Here is a 20,630-nt window from a genome sequence, read left to right on the forward strand (position 1 = left end):
AAGCACCTTTGGGACAACTGTGACCTGGATGACTGAGAATCTCCATGGACATCCCTGCTGAAAAGAGACTACAGTTTTTCTTCTGATTCTTAAGATGCTTTCAAATTTCTCTTTGCGGTGTTTTTCTGCCCTGGATCTCCCCCCTTGGCTGCTCAGTTTTCCCACTAAAGGCAAAGTTAAGTGACGAGCATATGTGCCAGTCGTTTCTGGCTCTGGGGGGACGGTGCTCATCTCCGTCACAAAGCCGAAGAGCCAGCGCTGTCCGAAGACGTCTCCGTGGTCATGTGGCCGGCATGACTAAACGACAAAGAAGGCGCAAGGAAAGCTGTTCCCTTCCCACCGAAGGGGTCCCTCTTTTTCTACTTGCATTTTTACATGCTTTCGAACTGCTCGGTTGGCAGAAGCTGGGACAAGGAACGGGAGCTCACTCCGTGATGTGGCGCTAGGGATTTGAACCGCTGAACTGCCGACCTTTCTGATCGACAAGCTCAGCGTCTTAGCCACTGAGACACCACATCCCTTTTGCCCCGCTAAAATTAGTTTTCCCAGTAAAACAAGCCTAATAAAGATACCGGGTTAACAACTGAAGCAATATGGAAACCAGGTTTCCCTGGTTATAGGCCACCATCCTGCAACTGAGGGGGCCCGCTCTCTGCTCTCCCCCCGCCCCCCGCAATGCTGCCATTTTCCCTGGCCAGAAAGAGGCTGGATAGTCTCTGAGGGGGCCACCCTCCTACCTTGTCTCCTTGCTCCTGAGAGATGTCCAGATGCCTCTGGCAACAAACCAAGGCTTCGTCGAACTGACCCAGGATTTTCAGCGTGTTGCCAAGGTTGCCGCTGGCTTTGCCCTCGCCGATCCGATCCCCGATGGTTCTGTGGGCATTGGGAGAAGAATGCTGGGAGTTTCTCTTGGAAGGAAGCCAGGCGGAAGTGAGGAACGGCAGGGGTGGGATGGGGGGAGAGTGCTTTCAGATTGGGCATTGCATTTCCTCCTTTGACCTGCTCGGGGGCTGTGAGCAGGCATGGTATCCTGGCAAACACCATCCAAGGGAGAAGAATTGAAAATGTTGGGGGTTGAGGGGTGTTTAAGGCATGAAATTAAGCACTTCACCTGTTTTTGTGACTTTGTGGCTTTTGTATCCCACCGATCAGAGTTTACAACCTTCCTACTATCCCCATGATCATGTGATTAAACATTCTGGAGGCCTTTTTCTGGGGGAGGGGACTCATAGTTATGACCGGCAAAGCTTGAGCATTGAATCCCAGGGTCTCATGATCCCCTTTAGCGACTTTCTGACAAGCCAAGACAACAGGGGAAGCCAGATTCATTTAACAATCGGGTTACTCAAGTGCAGGGATTCACTTAACAACCGGGGGAAGAAAAGTCATAAAATGGGGCAAAACTCACTTAATGACTCACTTAGCAACAGAAATTTTATAAAATAAAAAAGTAGGCGGTAGGTATAAAAAGGTTGACTGCCCCTGCCTTACCTGGCCAGCGTGAGGTCGTGCTTATGGTACTCCAAAGCTTTGGCATAGTCCTTCAGATAGAAGTAGGCATTGCCCAGTTGGCTGTAAATGGCACTAAGCGTCTTCAGGTCCTCCGTCCCCACCTTGACTGCGTGTTCGAAGAAGGCAGCTCCAGAAGGGAAATCCCCCGCCTTGCACGCCCGCTCTCCTTCCAGGGCTAATTCCAAGCACGAGGCCTCCATCCTCCTAATGGAAACAGAAATAATCTGTCAGAGTATATTCATGAACTGGAATAGGGTTTAGTAACAAGGTCAGCCAATGAGAGCTGAGTTGAGGGCTGAAATTTAAAGAGAGAATCTGAGCGTGGTTTATCTCAGTTCTGTGCTCAGCTCTAAAGTGAAAGAGAAACTAACTTGCTTGCTTGCCTGCTGAACTAAAGTGAAACCGAGGTCTGTTTCTGAGCTCCTGAATTGCTGTTCTGCCCTGAATAGAATAGAATAGAATTCTTTATTGGCCAAGTGTGATTGGACACACAAGGAATTTGTCTTGGTGTAAATGCTCTCAGTATACCTAAAGAAAAGGTACATTCATTAAGAATCAAGAATCATAACGTACAACACTTAATGATAGTCATAGGGTACAATCAACAATCAAATCATACTAGGAAACAGTCAATATAAATCGTAAGGATACAAGCAACAAAGTTACAGTCCTACAATCACAAGAACCCATAGCTTCTGTTTGAGTTTGCTCCATGTTGGAGAAATCTACAACTGGTATTGTGAAATTTACTTCATTTGTTTATAAAGAAGTTAAATGAAGCCTCAGCCATCTGTGTTTACTTTTCCGGCGCTGAATTTACACTGCAATACTCTGAACACAATCTTGGTCAAAACATCATTTTCTAGAAATTCTCCGCTTGTGCCAGAAAAACTGTCTAGGTTTATGAGCAACCAGGAAGTGGAGGGATGTTGTATTCTTTATAAAAAAAAATGGTAATCAAGTTCAGACAAGCAAAAGAAGTATGGTTGAATCTGCCCATGACTTGTCTGGGAAATCCAGGAGTGACGGCCACGGTGGATTTTGAGAGAGGGCTTAAACCTGGAGGAATAACTGTCTATCAAAGCCATCCACACATCACAGCTGTTTGCCTGTGAATTAATGATGTTCAGGAAAGTCCCACAAACACATTTGTCCTTTGGAAACAGGGGTGGGGAACTATGCTTCTTTTACGATCGGGGACCTTCAACTCCCAGAATTCCTGGCTCAGGAATTCTGGGACTTGAAGTTCACAGATTCTAAAAGGGCCATATTTCCCCTATCTCTGTTTTAGAAAAATGCAGTCCTCAAGGATAAGACCAAAACTGGGACGGAAAATTCATCTTTAAGCAGTGTAGCCATTAAGCGATGTTAAGTCATGGAATTATGACTTGCAATCTCTCCCGATTCCCTGTTGATTTTGCTTGTCGGAAGCCACTGGGAAGATTAACAGATTAACAGAGTTGGAAGGGACCTTGGAAGCCATCTAGTCCAACCAACCACCCAAGCAGGAGATCGTATGCCATTTCTGCAAGATGGCAGTCAAGGCTCTTCTTAAAAACCTCTAGCAATGAAGTACCCACAACTTCTAGTGGCAGAAGTTTGACTGTTCTGTCAGAAAATCCCTCCTTATTTCCAGGTTGAATCTCTCCTGGTTCAGTTTCCATCCATTATTATTCCTTGTCTGGCCTTCAGGCGCTTTAGAAAACAGCTTGGCCCCCTCCTTTCTGTGACAGCCCCTCAAATATTGGAACTTTGCTATCCTGTCTCCCCTGATCCTTCTCTTACTAGTCTGTAAGATTGTAAATGGCAATCACAGTGGCCCCAGGCTCCATAACTGTTGTAAATGTGAGTTGGTTGCCAAGTAGCCAGATTGTGACCACATGACTGCAGGGATGTTGTAACGTCACAACGGCAAGGACCCATCCTAAATCAAATTTTTGCTAAATGAATGGTGGTACGTCAAGAATTACCTGCATTGTATACATTCAGAGAATTGGAGGATCTAAACTGTGAAAGGTACCTTCAAGGTCATCTATCCCACCCCACCCAGAGCAAGAATCCTTAGCCACAGATCACAAAATGGAGCCCATGGAAGGGACCTTCGAGATCATCCCGTTCAGTTCCCGACACAGAGCAGAATCCATTTCATCAAAGAGTAAAACAGAAACACTGGAGAGAGCCTGTTATTTTAATCTTTGAATGCCATCCAGGATCACTGCAATGCGGCCATATAAATTTTTAAATAAACTGACCATCAGATCATTCCTCTCCCCAGGAGTCCGCAAGTGTTTTGAGAATCTCTGCACTCATATATTCTTTCTGCATCTTATGTCTCATCAGAAATAAGACTTGAAGAGTGGACCCTATCTAACAAAATGAAATTCAATGCAGAGAAAAGTAAAGTCTTGCAGAAGAACCAAAAGTACACATATACTTAGACTTCAGCAAGGCATTCGACAAAGTAGACCACAACTTATTTCTTGGGAAGCTAGAAAAAAAGTGGAATAGATAGCACCACCACTAGATGGACTCGCAACTGGCTGACAAACTGTACTCAACGAGTAGTCCTTAATAGGTCTAAGTCAGGGGTGGGATTCTACAGGTTTCTCACCTATTCGCTAGAACCGGTTGTTAACTTTCTAAGCAGTTCAGAGAACCTCCTTTTGTTCTTTTCCACCCTTCTTGCATTCTTGGCAGTATGCCCAGACTTACTGCCTCCAAAGGAGTTTTTTTTTTTTCTTTGCTGGTACTTTCTTAAAGGGGAAGGGTTGTTTTAAGCTTTTTACACTGCTGTTGGGAGGAAATACTCCTCTGCTGGAGTTAGCACTTTGAAGAAATAATTGAATAATGAAGCAGAGCTGCCAAAAATAAGCTTTTTAATGACAAGGAACCAAGATAAGTGACATTCTGCAAGGCTTCCTGGCTAGCTAGAAAGATTGACATTCAAACGTGAGTTTACATACCCTTTCTGAGTTTTGATCTAAAACTGGTGACCATTCAAAGTTACAATGGCACTGAAAAAAAGTGACTTATGACCATTTTTCACACTTACAAACATTGCAACATTCCCACTGTCATGAGAGGCCAGGCAAGGAGAAGTGCCCCTTGAGTGACGTCGAATTGGCCACGCCCACCCAGTCACATGATCAGCAAGCCACGTCCACCAACTAAGCCACGTCCACAGAACCGGTTATTAAAAAAATTGAATCCCACCCCTGGTCTAAGTCTACATGGAGGGAAGTAAGCAGTGGGGTGCCACAAGGTTCCGTCTTAGGCCCAGGACTCTTCAATATCTTCATAAACAGCTTAGATGAGGGACTAGAAGGGGAATTTACCAAATTTGCAGATGTGATGACCTGAGGCATGACACAAAAATAACCCAGTCACAAAAATAGAAGAAAGTCCCTTTAATACCTCCAACTTGGCCCCAATGTCCAATTATCCTCAGCAGGATACCAAACCCTTAAAGAAAACAGTTTACGGAGGGAGTAAATGCAGTCCGCACTCAAAGTAAAGTTAATTCAAAATAAAAAACCCAACATACCACACTGAAAGAATTACTACAGCAAGCAAGGGTGATTATTTGCAGACTTCTACCAGATAACACAGCAACCACAGTTGGGAGGAAGCCAAAACACACAGATAAGCTCCAACAAGAATAAAACATGCTTTGCTTCCAGCACTGGGCCATGCCCAGTTTGTCCTTATAAACAGTCCTCACAGCTGCAGCCCATGAAGGGGATCAGAGCCCCTTCCTCCCCCGTAGACCACGCCACTCATGTTTCTCCCTTATCCGCTCCTCCCTGCGTGCCCTAAGATGAAGAGGGGATGGGCCTGGGTCTTCCTCTAAATGCCCACCCAGCTTGTGCCTTTCCCCACTTTCCTCCATAGCCACCGGAGCCACACTCCCACTCCCTGTCAGCTGTTCCATCTCTCCCTCAGAGTCAGACTCCAACAGGGGCATGACAGCCAATGATACTAAGCTGGCAGGAATAGCTAACGCTCTAGAAGATAGGCTCAAGATCCAGATGGATCTTGATAAATTTGGACACTGGGCCCTATCTAACAAAATGAAATTCAAGGTAGAGGAAAGTAAAGTCTAACACTTAGGCAAGAAAAACCAAAAGCACACATATAGAGTAGGTGAAACCAGGCTTAGTAGCAGTCACTGTGAGAGGGATCTTGGAGTCTTAGTGTGAGCATTGGACTTTTTCCCTTCAACCCAAAAGAACGAACTTCTGAAAACTAGGTGTTTCAAAAGAAATCCTTTATTGAAAGGGGTTTTATCTCAACATTAGGCAAAGCAGAATCCAGGATATCCCCAGGTATACAGTCATAAAGGAAATTTAAAACCCCTCCCCTCAATTCAGATGTGGATTTAGTCAAACAAAGAACCAACAAGTTAATTCCCCCCTCCCCTTCTCTAGGAAGGTATCTTGCAGAGTTCCCAGGAATTTCTTCCATGGCTGGAATTTTTATCATCCCTTCTCATCCTGTTATCACTTCCAGAGGTGACACGTTTCTGGACATCTGGGCTCCACTCCTCCGGATGTATATCATGTGCAAGTTATACGGAATCAATATAGGATTTAATATATTCAGGTTACATCAAAAAGGATTATTTGTACCAACTTCCCACCCACACCCCTTCTTCCATTGAAGAATGGCAGATACACGGATCTGACACTTAGTGGACAACCAATGAAACATGAGCCAGCAGTGTGCAACGGCAGCCCAAAAAGCCAATGCAATCCTCAGCTGCATTAACAGAGGGATACAATCAAAGGAGGTACTAATACCACTCTATAAAGATCCCTTCCATCTCTGTGAATCTGCTAAAGAAGAGATTGGACAACCATTTGGCTGAAGTGGTATAGGGTTTCCTGCTTCAAGCAGGGAGTGGACTAGAAGACCTCAAGGATCCCTTTCAGCTCTAGGACTTGGTGAATTATTCTGCTATTCCTAAACATTTAATGAACTTCTACAATATATGGTCAAAACAGTATCTACAAACACAGTACTTCAAGTGCGCAAAATTATCCCATTAAAAGCTTCTCCGTTTCTTCCTTGGGTGTCCATGAATTCAGCCTTGTTCGCAAACAGAAGCCTCTACTGCTTTTCACTAAACACTGCAGAATACAAAGATTAAATAAAGGAAAACATATGCTATTAAGCAACAGCATGCTAAAATATTTGCAAACCTTCTGATTTGTTTTTGTTTTTAAATCTAGGTAAAATATTGATTTGCCTGAAGCAGCTTAGAGGTTGGACCACATACCAAGTAGGTGGAATCAGGACAAATAAATAAGTGGGGGCCCACTGATCAGAATGACAGCCAATTAAGACGAACTCTGATTCAGTATCAGTCACGATGAAAGCTCTTTGTGTAGTTATTGATTTTTTTTTTTTTAGTAGCCACAAAATCCTGCAAGTGGGTCTTTATTTACGAGCCATCAAAGCTAGTGGATGCTGGCCAGGAAATTTAACCAAGGAGGAAATTCAAACTTTTGAGAACCAGAGAAGCTAAACTAGAATAGAGCTGGAAGGGACCCTTGGAGGTCTTCTAGTCCAGCCCCCTGCTCAAGCAGGAGAACCTATATCATTTCAGATAAGTGATTGTCTAGAGTCTAGACTCTTCTTAAAAACCTCCAGTGTTGGAGCAGCCACAACTTCTGCAGCCAACTTCTGTTCCACTGGTTAATTGTCCTCACTGTGAGGAACTTTCTCCTTAATTCCAGGTTGCTTCACTCCTGGGTTAGTTTTCAACAGTGTGTGAATTGGACAATACAGCCTTGTAGCCTGAGGCATCCCAAAGTGACCATAAATCCATTTGTGCAGCCCTGTCTCCAGGAGAAAAATTATCAATGTCAATTTTTGTGTGTGACACTTGTGCAAAGCAGATAAAAATTAATTTTGACACCCACTTCTCCCTCAAGCTTCTTATGGTCTGATAGCTCTTGGGCAGGGTTTCCCAGCCTTGGTCATCTCCAGGTCGATGGACTTCAACTCCCAGAATTCTCAGCAGTAGTTTTGCTGGCAGTGGAATTGTGGGAGTTGAATTGCCCCTGCTGAGAATTCTGGGAGTTGAAGTCCATTCACTTCAGTTTGCCATGAGTCAGAGACACAACAATCACACCCAATTCTGGGCCCAGAAAGAAACTGAATTCTTCAACAAAGACACTGTAGGATCAGTGCACGATTCATACTCTCTGGGAGAACATTGTGAAGTTCCCCCCAGTTAGCCCATCTCAAAAAATGTAGACTTTTGAGCTCTTCCTGGACACCCCACATTTCTTTAACTTCTTGGGGAACATCAGCTCCTTCTCTAAACCTGTCTTGGCCCGTGCCTAGCTGGTGGCTGGGGATTATGGGAAATGATTGTGTGCAGCAGCAGCCAAAAAAGCCAACATAATCTTAAATTGCATTAACAGAGGGATTCAATCAAGATCACAGGATGTACTAATACCACTCTATAAAGCCTTAGTAGGACCACACCTAGAATCCTACAACCAGTTTTGGTCACCACACTATAAAAAAGAGGTTGAGACTCTAGAAAAAATGCAGAGAAGAGCAACCAGGATGATGAGGGGACTGGAGGCTCAAACATATGAAGAACGGTTGCAGGAACTGGGCCTGGCTAGTCTAGGGAAGAGAAGGACCAGGGGAGACAGGAGAGCAGTCTTCCAATATTTGAGGGGCTGTCCCTGAGAGGAGGAGGGGGGTCAAGCTATTCTCCAAGGCATCTGAAGGCCAGACAAGGAAGAATGGATGGAAACTGATCAAGGAGAGATTCAACCTGGAAATAAGGAGGAATTTTCTGACATTGAGACCAATCAACCCATGGAACAGAAGTTGCCTTTGGAAGTTGTGGAGCTTCATCACTTGAGGTATTCAAGAATAGATTGGACTGCCATCAGTCAGAAATGGTGTAGGGTCTCCTGCTTGGGTGGGGGGTTGGACTAGATGACCTACAAGGTCCCTTCCAACTCTGTTAAACTGAATGTATTGGGAAGGTGAGCATGACAAGGCTGCTTGGGATTCTACCCTCAATTTAGGTGGGACGGAGGATTCATAAATAGGACTTAGAGAAAGACTCTAAAAAGAGGCAGTATTCATTATTTCCCTCAACACCAGGCAGGACAGAGAGATGAAACCAAAGCAGCATGGATAATAACCACATTCCCTTTTTTAAAAATTTGGTTTTATACACACCCAAGGCTCTCTGCTATGGCGAGCCATTGCCACTATTCCTTAGACATGGTCTATCTAACTAGGAATTTTTGAAACCGACCTAAAAAACCATCTGGGAGGCTCCATGCAGGGCAAGGAGGAGGATCAAAGCCACCAGTTCCAATACCAGAACATCAAAACACACGTGGATAAATATCTGCAAGTCTCTATCCATTTTTTGTCCGGGAATTGTGGAAAATCACAGGCACCCTCCCTCCGTAAAGACAGCTCTCTGTCTCTCTGCCCTTATCCCAACTCTATTGCCTGAATGTCAAACTTTGAATAGATTCACACACTCCGGCAAGCCATGTTCATTTAGCCATGGTTTATTCAATGTACTGCAGTTTGCTGAGGGGACTGCACAATCCATTAAGCCCCCCCACACACACACAATTTCTAAACAACGACGACCAACATCACACTACACACAAAGCCCCCTTTAGACCAAACCATGTCTAAACATGGTTTGTATCTTTTTTTTCTTCTTCTATGAGAGATTCTTTCAGCTTAACTTTATCCGAACCATCTTCCCCAGCCCCAAAACTAATTTAGTTTTTGAAATGGGAGGTTTGTCGTGGATTTGTTGAAAAGGTATCGATTTTTTCCCCCTTTATAGTCCTCTCTTTTCTGCAAGGCATCCTTCAGAGACTTCTTCCTTGGGGAAAATCACAGAAGGCAAGGCTTGGGCGGGATCCTGGAGATCATCTGGTCTAGTGTTTTCCAAGCTTGACAACTTTAAGATGTGTGGACTCATTCTGGGAGTTGAAGTCCATGCGACCTAAAGCTTGAGAAACACTGATCTAGTCTAAGACTCTGCCCCGTGCAGGAATGCACCTCGGCTGTAACAAAAAATGCCATAAATGGAATTGGACAACCACGTACCAACATTTTTCCAGAATGACCGTGGGCCCTTCCGTCATCTTCTCGGTGGCTTACCACCATCTCCAACTTCTCCCAGTTTTATAGTCCAAAGATTTCCAATCCAGATGGCTCATTTTTTATGCTGAATTCAACCATTTCATACTTGAATAGAGTTATGTACCCTTCACTTTTCCTTCCTGGAACATCAAATCTCTCTCTCTCTCTCTCTCTCATCTCCCCATCTATCCATCTATGTGTTGTGGTTCGCCGGCAGCAGGTGTGGACGGCTGAGGCCTTGGAGAGCGAGGACTCGGATGCGGGGCCTGTGTGGGATGCAGGGATGGGGCCAGGACCATCAGGGAGTGGAGTGCTGCCTTTGGAGATGGTGGAGGCTGGCAGCAGTGACGAAGAGGCCCCCGAGGGCCTGGCCCCAGTGCGCGTGTGTGCAGGACTGCTCGAAGGAAAGAGCAGCTGCAGCAGCACGGGTGACTCGGGAGTAAGGCTGCAAGGGAATGGCCTCTCCCTTAAGAGATAAAAGCCAGCTGAGAAACCGGAGTTCTTTGCAGGAAGCAAAGAAGTTTTTGTACTTCAAGCCTTGTGGAAGTTCGGACTCTCTTGGTTTGTGTTTGAAGACTTTTTGTTTGGAATATTTCTTGGCAACTTAACCTAGTGCTTTTGGCAACCTTGCACAACCTTGGCAAGGCTCGTTCTTATCAGAGACAATTAGTTTTAATAGCCTTTTAACTGCGAATAAACGGAATTAGCAGAGAAGCATTAAAAGGTTTTGCTTTTCCCTCTGTTGGTGTTTGTTTCCTTGGAACAAGGTTTGGGTCAGAACTCTATCTATCTATCTATCTATCTATCTATCTATCTATCTATCTATCTATCTATCTATCTATCTATCTATCTTTGATGTTTGAGGAGGGAAAAGTGAAAGGTGGTATGTATACATATACATGTATGTATGTATACACACACATACATATGTACATGTGTATATATATGTGTGTGTGTGTGTGTGTGTGTGTGTGTGTGTGTATATATATATATATATATATATATATGTTTTCTTAAGTTTTACTACACACACATTGTAGTTCACTTTAAAAGAACTACAATGACGTGGGAACATATATATATATATATATATATATATATATATATATATATATATATATATATTATATATATATATATATATATATATATATATATATATTTTTTCACACACACACACACAATATATATATATATATATATATATATATATATAAATATATATATATATATATATATATATATATATATACATACATATATATATATATATATATATATACATATATATATACATGTATATATTTACATGTATATATGTGTGTGTATACACACATCCATGCACACACAAATTTAGCAGTGTCTATCCTTGACCAGGGCTTAGGTCAGAGAGCTCTCCATGGTCAGCCTTGAAGAGGGGAGAAGTCTTTTGCAACAGGCTCTCTCTAGCACCATAAAAGTTTATCTCATTTATGACAATTTAGGCTTTTGCAAATCATGCATCTCTTTCACTCTGCATTCTTGGAACAGTTCAAGGAGAAACACAATGACCTTCGTGGAGCAGCGAAACTGGAGGTTTCAACTCAGGGAAGGAAAAATAGCCACTTCTGGAAAAACACCCAACCAAGCATGGAAAAACAAGCAGTTGTATTTACTCAAGACAGCTGAGGCCAACGCCAGGAGCCGAGGAGGACTTGGCACAGCCGGTGGGCTCTTGTCGGTTGAAACTTGATTACAGGCTCCACTGAGGACCAACTGCCAGAGAACAAACAGAGAATCCAAGAAAAACAAGGAAAGAGGAAACAAGCCTGGAGAACCAGCCACGTTTCATGTGGCTGGACGTGGCACTCCGTGGCATTGCCAAGACTCTCCTCTCTGGCGCTCAGCTCAGGTTTGTTCCGGGAGGGACAACCAGATTCCAAGCCATCCTCCTGCTCTCCCACAACATTGGGTGCGAGTCACCTTCCTTAGCAACAGAAATTCTGGTTCCAATTCTGGTCGTATACTGAGGACTACTTGCATTGTGCGAAGCCTATTTGTGTAAAGGTAGCTTCCGCTTCTCCCAGGGGTGGGATTCCACCGGTATAGCAACCGGTTTGGTGATCGTGCGTGCTTCCAACTCTGTTATTCTGTTTAAGTGTGTGTCAGGTCCACCAGCACGTCCTGCTATTTTGTTGAAAGAGGGAGGGAGGCTTACTGGCATTTTCCATACGCTTTTGCTTTTCAGAGATGGAGCTCCAAGGCCGTGGTGCCTGAGAGTGGCCTGTTACCAACCTAGCGCCTCAGAGTTCTCAAAACAACCTTACGGCGTCCCATTGGCTGCCGGTGGACTGGTCAGGAGGGTTGGGTTTGGGCAAATGGAAACAGCTGACCCTCAGATATCGCCTGATGTTACTGCAACTACTTTCTCTCAGAAAAAGTTCTTTTGATTCAACCAAATGGAGTCGAGTCCTGGTTTTCCTGAGGGACCAGCCAGAACTGGTCCTTACGCTGTGCTTGTTCTCATTTTCAGTGAGTGGCATTTTGTAATGATTTCCCTCATCCGTGCCATCCCCAGGTTGAGACGCGCCTAACAACTTCCAGTGAATTTCCTTTAGAAACAGCTCAATACAGGTGATCCTCGACTTACGACCATAATTGTGCCCAAAATTTATGTTGCTAAGTGAGACGCTTGTTAAATGAGTTTTGGACCATTTTACGACCTCAGGTATTAAGTGAAGCACTGCAGTTGATCAGTTAGTAACCCGCTTGTTAAGTCAACCTAGCTTCCCCCTTGTCAAAAGGGGATCACATACCCATGGGACACAGCAACGGTCATAAGTATGAACTGGTTGCCACGCATCTGAATTGTGATCATGTGACTATGGGGAGGCTGGAAATGTCGTAATTGTGAAAAACGGTCATAAGTCACTTTTCACAGTGCCTGTCAGCCTTCAAGATTTTCTCCCTTTGCTTTGCATCTTTCGGCTGTCATAAGTAACGGGGGGGAGGAGGGGGGAATGATTATGGGAAGTGAGCTGGAGGTGTTACAAACCAGAACTGTATAAACTGGGAGGAGTACATTCTTGCTTAGGTTTCTATTCTATCCTTAGGTTTCTATTCTATGCTATGCGCAGCTGCAACCCTTTATCAAACTATGTCAAGGTCAACGGACAAAAGCTTCATTACCACCTGGAGATGCCCACGATGGTATACACAACTTTTAATTGGAGGAACCAATTGAACTATTGGGGGTGGGAACGTTGCCATTACTTTGTGTATGTGATTTACGCGCCCATTTTCTCAGATTCAGAATTCTTTTGTTGCTACCACTTGACTTCCAGTAAAAGATATCTTTTCTCTGATTAAAGGAGTCTTAAGTATTTCTTTCTTGGATTTTGAATGGAGCACCAGCCAACAGTGCCTACATAACTTTGAGCCGTCACTAAGCAAACTGTTGTAAGTCAAGGACTACCTGTATGCCAAAAGGAGGGGAGACTTGGGCAGGGAGGACCGAGGAAGGAGTATTTGTGCCCAGTGGGGGTGGGGGCTGACATGAAAGTTGCACAAAATCAGGGCACAAAAACTGAAGAATCGATATATCTTTAAAAGAAAAACACCTTCAGGAAAAGAGGTGGCTGGAATAATGCAAAAATTCAGCCACTCTGGCTTACTCCAGCAGTGCAGGACTACAATGTCCATAGTCCTCCTTTAGATCACTGATTAAAAATAGCACTTGGACATCCAGGAAGGCTGCATCTGATGGGAACTGTAGTCCAGAAATACAATTCGCTTGCCCACACAGCCTCCTTTATCTGCTGCCTGTTGTGGCCAGCCAGCAGCCAGTGGAGCTGGAGGCAGACTCAGACAGTGAGGAGGTTGGGGAGGAACCTGGGCCAGTCCTGGAGTCTGGGGAAGGGACTGACGAGGGCTCTGCGTCGGAGGCAGAGATGGGGCCAGGGCCGTCAGACAGTTATCAGCTGCCTTCGGAGTCGGAGATCAGTGGGGCAGAAGAACAGCTGGAGCCTGTTCCCAGTGTGCACATGCACAGAGCTGCCAGGAGAAGGGAACAGTTTAAGGAACAACGGTTGACTCGGAAGTAAGAGCATAAGTGGACGGTGAATGACCCCTCCCATTGGAAGTAAAGAGGAGCAAAGGGGGAGTGGGGTTTTCAGGAGACAATTAGTTCAATTCATCAGGGCGAATATCTGTTCCTGACTTCGTGCCAAATAATTGCTGCTACAGCGTGGTGTTTGGAAGCTATCGGCCTGGCCACTCTCCAAGCCTGATCAAAGTCTGTCATTGTGAACTATCTTGAAAGACTGTTGGCCGAGACTTTGCTGGAGAGGAATTCCCTCTAACCTAAATAAAAGGGGTTTTATCGGGACAAGGAGTCGGCTTCATGATCTTGGGAAGCCTCGGTCAGAACTCTGCCTTCCAGCGAGACTGGACTACAATACCCATCCTCCTCTACTTTGAACTGCTCTCCAAGTATCCCGTTTACCCACAAGGAAGCCCCTGAAGGAACCAACGAAGAACCCGATCTGATTTCAGCAACCCCTTTTGAGGGCCGGTTGATCCAGAGATCAAAAATAGACAACATTCCAGTTGGGAGCCAAGGATAACGCTTGGTCATTTCAGTGTGGTTAGAAACGAGACAAAAATCTGTTTTCTAGGCCTTTTTGGGTCTTCAGATATATAATTTTTTTCCCTTTTTTGGGTGGGGGGGACTGATTATTTTAAACCTCTGGCTCAGGATAAGCGCTGAATTACAGCTCCCATTTTCCCCCACTGGACTTGCCGAATTATTTGGAAGGCTTTGAAAAGCAAGGCGTCTGAAGATCAATGCAACCCCAAGTTTCCTGCTGCCAAAGCTTTAAATTTCGTCACCCCGAAGAGAGTTGTGAGTCAATAACGCTGCCAGCCTTTCCTCAAACACCACCAGGGTTCTACAAGCCCTTCACCCCGACTTTCCTTCCAACAAGCCAACATATCAGGGCTTCCTCTTGGCGGTGCAACTCCAACATACCTCGATAGCTTCAACACAGCCTCACTTCAAAATCATGCAGTTTTCTTGGAATGGTGGGGAAATGGTTTTGCTGCAGCTTGGCGATAGATAGATAGATAGATAGATAGATAGATAGATAGATAGATAGATAGATAGATAGATAGATAGACAGACAGACAGACAGATTAGATAGATAGATTTTAAGCTCTCTAGACTTTCCTAGTTGCCTCCCATCCATTTGGTCTGATTCAGCAGCCAAAAAAGCTAATGCAATCCTAAATTGCATTAACAGAGGGATACAATCGAGACCAAGGGAGGTATTAATATCACTCTATAAAGCCTTAGTAAGGCCACACCTAGAGTACTGCATCCAGTTTTGGTCACCACACTATAAAAAAAAAATGTAGAGACTCTGGAAAGAGTGCAGAGAAGAGCAACCAGGATGATTAGGGGACTGGAGGCTAAAACATACGATGAACGGTTGCAGGAACTGGGCCTGGCTAGTCTAGGGAAGAGAAGGACCAGGGGAGACAGGAGAGCAGCCTTTCAATATTTGAGGGGCTTCCACAGAGAGGAGGAGGGGGTCAAGCTATTCTCCAAAGCACCTGAAGTCCAGACAAGGAATAATGGATGAAAACTGAACAAGGAGAGATTCAACCTGCAAATAAGAAGAAACTATCTGACAGTGAAACAATCAAGCCATGGAACAGAAGTTGCCTTTGGAGGTTGTGGGAGCTTCATCACCGGAAGAAGGGATTGGACTCCCATCTGTCAGAAATGATGTAGGGTCTCCAGCTTGGGCAGGGGGTTGGACTAGATGACCTATAAGGTCCCTTCCAACTCTGATTATCTGTTATCTGTTATCCAGCTTAGTTTTGCCAAGCTCCTGGTCCATATCAATATGAAGCAAGCCCAAATTTCAACGTTCTCATATTTTTGCTGGAAATGTCCTTTATATCTAGGCACTCAAAGCTGGTCAGGAGCACCGAACATAGAGGTAGTCCTTGACTTACAACGGTTGTAAGGCATTTAGTGATCGTTCAGACGGCACAGAAAACGGTCACTTATGACCACTTTTCACACTTATGGCCATCGCAAACATCACATGATTAAAATTCGGGCGCTCATCAACGGACTCCTATTTATGACGGTTGTAGCATCCCAGGAGACTAACTCCCGCTTAAATAAACACAAATGCAATCCTAGGCTGCATCAATAGAGTGATAGAATCAAGATCATGCAATGTTCTAATACTGCTTGCAAAGCTTTAGTAAAAACCACACTTGGAACTCTGCATCCAGTTCTGGTCACCCCAATATAAAAAAGATGTTGAGGCTTTGGAAAAAGGGCAGAGAAGAACAACTAAGATGATTAAAGGCTTGTGGACAAAAACATACGAAGAACAGTTGTAGGACTGGGGTTTGGCTAGTCTAGAGAAAAGAAGGACTGGGGGGACATGGTAGTATTTGAGGGGCTGCCACAAAGAAGAGGGGGGTCTATTTTCCAAAGCACCTGAAGGCAGGACAAGAAACAATGGGTGGAAACTAACCAAGGAGAGAAGCAACCTGGAATTTAGGAGAAACTTCCCAACAGTGAGGACCATTAACCAGTGGAACTGCTTGCCACTAGAAGTTGTGGGTGCTCCATCACTTGGAGGCTTTTAAAAAGAGACTGGCCAGCCATTTGTCTGGAATGGTATGGGGTTTCCTGCTTGAGCAGGGGGCTGGACTCTATGACCTCCAAGGCCCCTTCCAACTCTGCTATTCTATGTTCTAAAGCCCAGCTGTGCACCACTAGGAAATATTCACCCCTGCCTCTGGGCAATGCCAGCCTGCTTGCTAAAACTGCTCCTGAAATGCTAAAAAAAAGCCGGAATATTCTACCTGACTCTGTGGTTTCTTCCCCAAACCCCAAAAAACTTTAACCTAATAGTAGACAGTCTACTATTGACCTCACCCCTTTCCTAAGAGGTCTGTAGGGGGCGTGCATAAGCACACCAACGTGCCTATCATCCCTGTCCTCTTGTTTCTTTCATTTTTCTTATACGTCTCCATTTCATGTATTCATAACTATGTTTATACTTATACCTGTTATCTTATAATTGCTTGACAAAATAAATAAATAAAAACATTAGCTTGCAAAGGTGGCCTGTTAAGTGTGTGTGTGTGTGTATATATACACCCACTTACATTTTTTTGTCATTGCACCTCATACAAGGAAATTAAATGCCATCTTCAGTGTACATTATACAAAAGAACAGAAGAAAACAATGCAAAGAAATTAAAGAAAAACACACATCCTTCCCATTCTATGCAAATGAGATGAATTTAGGACTCCACGTAGGATTCTGCAAAAGGGATCCCACCCAAGCTGGGCTGGACTGAGGCTGGCCAAAGCCCACCCTCATCCTCCCAAGAGACACAGAGAAGGCATGAATCCTGTCTCCAGCCCGCTTCCGGCCAGGGTCCCTCTTGGGTGGGCTTCACATAACCCCTGGCATCCCTTGAACCCAAAGCCGATCCAAGCCCAGCAAGCCACAGGCCGGGACTCTTGCAAAATGATTGACACCCCCCCTCCGCCCCATATCCCCCCCCCACCCTCCAGTCCACCCTCGCAGCCCCGTCTGAGCAAGGAACCCCTCCGCCCGGCCTGATCCGGATCCTGCGGGCGCTCAGCTGGGCTTCGCTTGGGACGGCTGGCACGGTGACGCCGGGGACAAGTGGGACCCCGCAAGAGTGTCCAGCCTGGCCTCCCCCCCGTCCCCGACCACCGTGCCCACCTGGACCGCAGGCGTCGGATGCTCGCCCCCGGAGGCTCCGGGCTGGCCATCCCCGCTGCCTGCGATGCCCAAGGGAGGGGAGGGGAGGGGAGGGGGTTGCCTGGCCACGCCCCTGACCGTGATGTCAGCGGCGCTCTCCGCCCCCGCCCCGCGCGAGCGAGACCCCTCCCTGGGAGGACAGACTGACTGCCCGGGTCGCCTTGGGTTCTCCAGCTCGAGCCCTTAGGGGCGCGGGACCCTCTGCAAGCCCCTGCCAAGTGGGACCCCGCAAGAGGGTCCAGCCTGGCCTCTCCCCTTTCCCGCCTTCATTAAGGATTGCAAACTCGTCCTCCTCCTGCTCGATTTGTTGTAACGCAACCAGCTGCAAAAATCCGTTCATCCTGTTGGAGGCGCTGGATTTGGGCTCGCAGGAAGGAAAAGCGGCACCGCTGTGCACGAAGGTTGCCCAAAAGCCCACAGATGGAGCCGACTAGCAGCCATTTCCCTTGGCCTCTTCTCCTAGGGCTCTGAGAGAGTGGCTGGCTCAAGGTCGCCCAGCTGGCTTTGCGCCCAGTTCAGGGTCTCTCCCAGTTTCTTGCCTGATCAGTCTTAACCGTTATGCCAGCCTGGCTCTGGTCATAGCCCTCCTCCAAGCCACTTAATGAACCAGGTCACTTCAGCAATGGTTGTTTGCATTCCCACGTGTACATTTTAACCAGGGTTTGGTTGAACCGGGGACGAGTCAGGGAACGCTGGGAAACCCGAAGGTCCTGAATCCAGCCGGAGACAAGCTTGAACAAGTTGATGACAAGTTCATCAAACGGAATAAGTCAGGGACACTTTTCTTCCTGCAAGCACCACGTTCACACGAGAAACCAGGCTGGGTGTGCAGAGTTTGCTAAAACCTGGTTAGGTTCTTTTGCACCTGAGTATCTTGTGCAACTTCCCCAAAATTGATTCATTCCCCACCCTAGTTAGGTTTAATTCAACTCACGCTTAAATTCAGGACCAGCTGTGGGCACTGCCAGCCTGAGAATGCGCCCAGCTTGTGAGAACCACTCGAGGAATGCCTGGGAAACCAGCTTAGGGTTGAAGGTGGTCCGTTCAGTCAATTTGGGACACCTCACAGCCCGGGAAAGAGGGGTTCCTTCCGCAATCCAGGTTAAGGAGACCACAGACCTAGGGGGAGCTCTCTGCCTCACAACCAGGGGGCTGCCAGTTCGATCCTAGGTAGAGGCTAATATTTGGAATACTCTCTCCTGCTCGATCAGATGACCTCCAAGGTCCCTTCCGACTCTTGGTTATTCTAGGAGTACCCGTGGGGGGGTTAATGGAGCTTGGTTCACCCTGCTCACAATTCTGTAGAGGAGGGAGAGAAGCACCACCACTCCCGAAAAAGAGAAGGAATGCTTGTGCTGCCTCCAGTTCCTTCTTCTTCGGCTTCACACAACCCCTTAAACCAGGTTGAAGGAAACCCACCCGGCCAGCCAGTCGCGGACTGGGGCTCACACACACACACCCGCCCCATTTCCTCCCCGCCTCTGCCCTCAGAGGGACCCCCTCCCTCCCCACGAGCGCCTCAACGCCCAGGGAAGGAGGTGCCGGCGTGGCGCCAAGCCCACCCCCTCAATTCCCTCCCGTGCCTTACCTGGATTGCAGGCGCCCGGGGCTGGCCCCCCAGAGGGTCTCCTCTCCGTCCATCCGCCCTGCCGCCTGCGCTGCCCGGCTGGAAGATAGTCTGCGCGGGGACCCGCCCTCGGGCGTGACGTCAGAGCCCCTCCCCTGCCCCGCCTCTCCCCGGAGGAGAGGCTTGGCCAGATCAGCTGGGGAGGGGTCCGCCTTGCCTTCTGGCCTTCCCACCCACCCTCCCCACGCAGCAGTTCCCTCCGCCGCCGCCGCCGCCGCCGCCGCCTTCATGAGGACTTGAAACTCGTCCTGCCCAAGAGTGGGGCTTTCCTGCTGCCTCCGTGCCAGCTGCTCAGCCCCTCCAAACTTGGCAACTTTAAGACTTGTGGACTTCAACTCCCAGAATTCTCCGGCCAGCTGTGCTGCCTGGAGAATTCTATTTATTTTATTTTATTTATTTCTTTATTTTGTCAAGCAATTGTAAGGTAATAGGTATAAGTATAACAATAGTTATGGATACATGAAATGGATACATATAAGACAAATAAAAAACAATAGGACAGGGACGGTAGGCACGATTGGCGCGCTTATGCATGCCCCCTACAGGCCTCTTAGGAAGGGGGTGAGGTCAATAGTAGACAGTCTAAGTTTTTGGGGTTTGGGGAAGAAACCACAGAGTCAGGTAGAGTATTCCACATATCGACCACTCTGTTGCTGAAGTCGTATTTCCTGCAATCAAGTTTGGTGCGGTAAACCTTGAGTTTGTATCTATTGTTTGCTCTTGTGTTGTTATGGTTGAAGCTGAAGTATTCATTGACAGGTAGGACATTGCAATGTATAAGTATATACTATACTTAGATCGGACCAAAGGCGGCATAGTTCTAGATTTTCTAGGTCTAGAATTTCAAGTCTGGTGGCATAAGGTATTCTGCAACGAGTAGAGGAGTGGAGAACTCTTCCTGTGAAACATTTCTGGACTTTCTCAACTGTGTTAATAATATCAGATACGTAACGCGGGTTCCAGACTGATGAGCTGTATTCAAGTATTGGTCTAGCAAATGTTTTCTGAACCTAACATTATTTGTGGGGGGGGGTGGGGGCAAAATGGGAAGCAAAGAATTGGAACTTTCTCTTTGCTGCTTTCTAGTGGCCACCTGTATATTTGCAACCTGGTTTGCAAAGCCCTAAACCAGAATCTCCAACTGGGAAACTTTCAGACTTGTGGACTTCAACTCCCAGAATCCCAAAACTGGCTGAGGAATTCTGAGAGTTGAAGTCCACAAATTTTAAACTAGCCAAGATTGGAGACCCCAGCCACAAATCATGATGAACAAATCACAGGGATGAATTTCTATCATCATGAAACATTTATTTGCACTCTCTGTGTTTTTAATTTGATAGCCTTCTGTACAAACTGACCCTCTCTGTTTCGAAGTTTGAACTTAACCTGAATTTAATATAATGAACCTCTGTTAAAATGTCCTAACCCTGGTTTAGTGTGTTGTGTGACTTCTGGAACTATCGATGCTGGCCTGTAAAGGTTCAAACTATGCCTAGAGTCTCAACATCTGTTTTGTATCATAGTGATCGAAACAATAT

The 20,630-nt window shown here is 46.1% G+C and overlaps 1 protein-coding gene across 2 annotated transcripts in view; it reads right to left on the minus strand.

Moving 5' to 3' along the window:
* GPSM1 (G protein signaling modulator 1) overlaps window positions 1-19,159 on the minus strand; it is an 84,005-nt gene extending 64,846 nt beyond the window's left edge. The window contains exons 1-3 of one of the 2 annotated variants that reach the window (XM_087944009.1): window positions 19,054-19,159; window positions 1,492-1,716; window positions 738-873 (exon numbers count right to left, since the gene is read on the minus strand). In XM_087944009.1, the coding sequence (XP_087800135.1) occupies window positions 738-873; window positions 1,492-1,716; window positions 19,054-19,106 (414 nt within the window). In that variant the 5' untranslated portion in view covers window positions 19,107-19,159. Of the gene's footprint in view, window positions 1-737; window positions 874-1,491; window positions 1,717-17,426; window positions 17,534-19,053 lie in introns of those variants that run through there. The other variant, XM_087944010.1, reaches the window with a different exon arrangement.
* Between the last annotated feature and the right edge of the window lie 1,471 nt (window positions 19,160-20,630).

This window comes from Notechis scutatus, chromosome 15, assembly GCF_049901735.1.
Source record: "Notechis scutatus isolate UNSWTSFEM ecotype Mainland chromosome 15, rNotScu1.2, whole genome shotgun sequence".
Lineage (NCBI taxonomy): Eukaryota > Metazoa > Chordata > Lepidosauria > Squamata > Elapidae > Notechis > Notechis scutatus.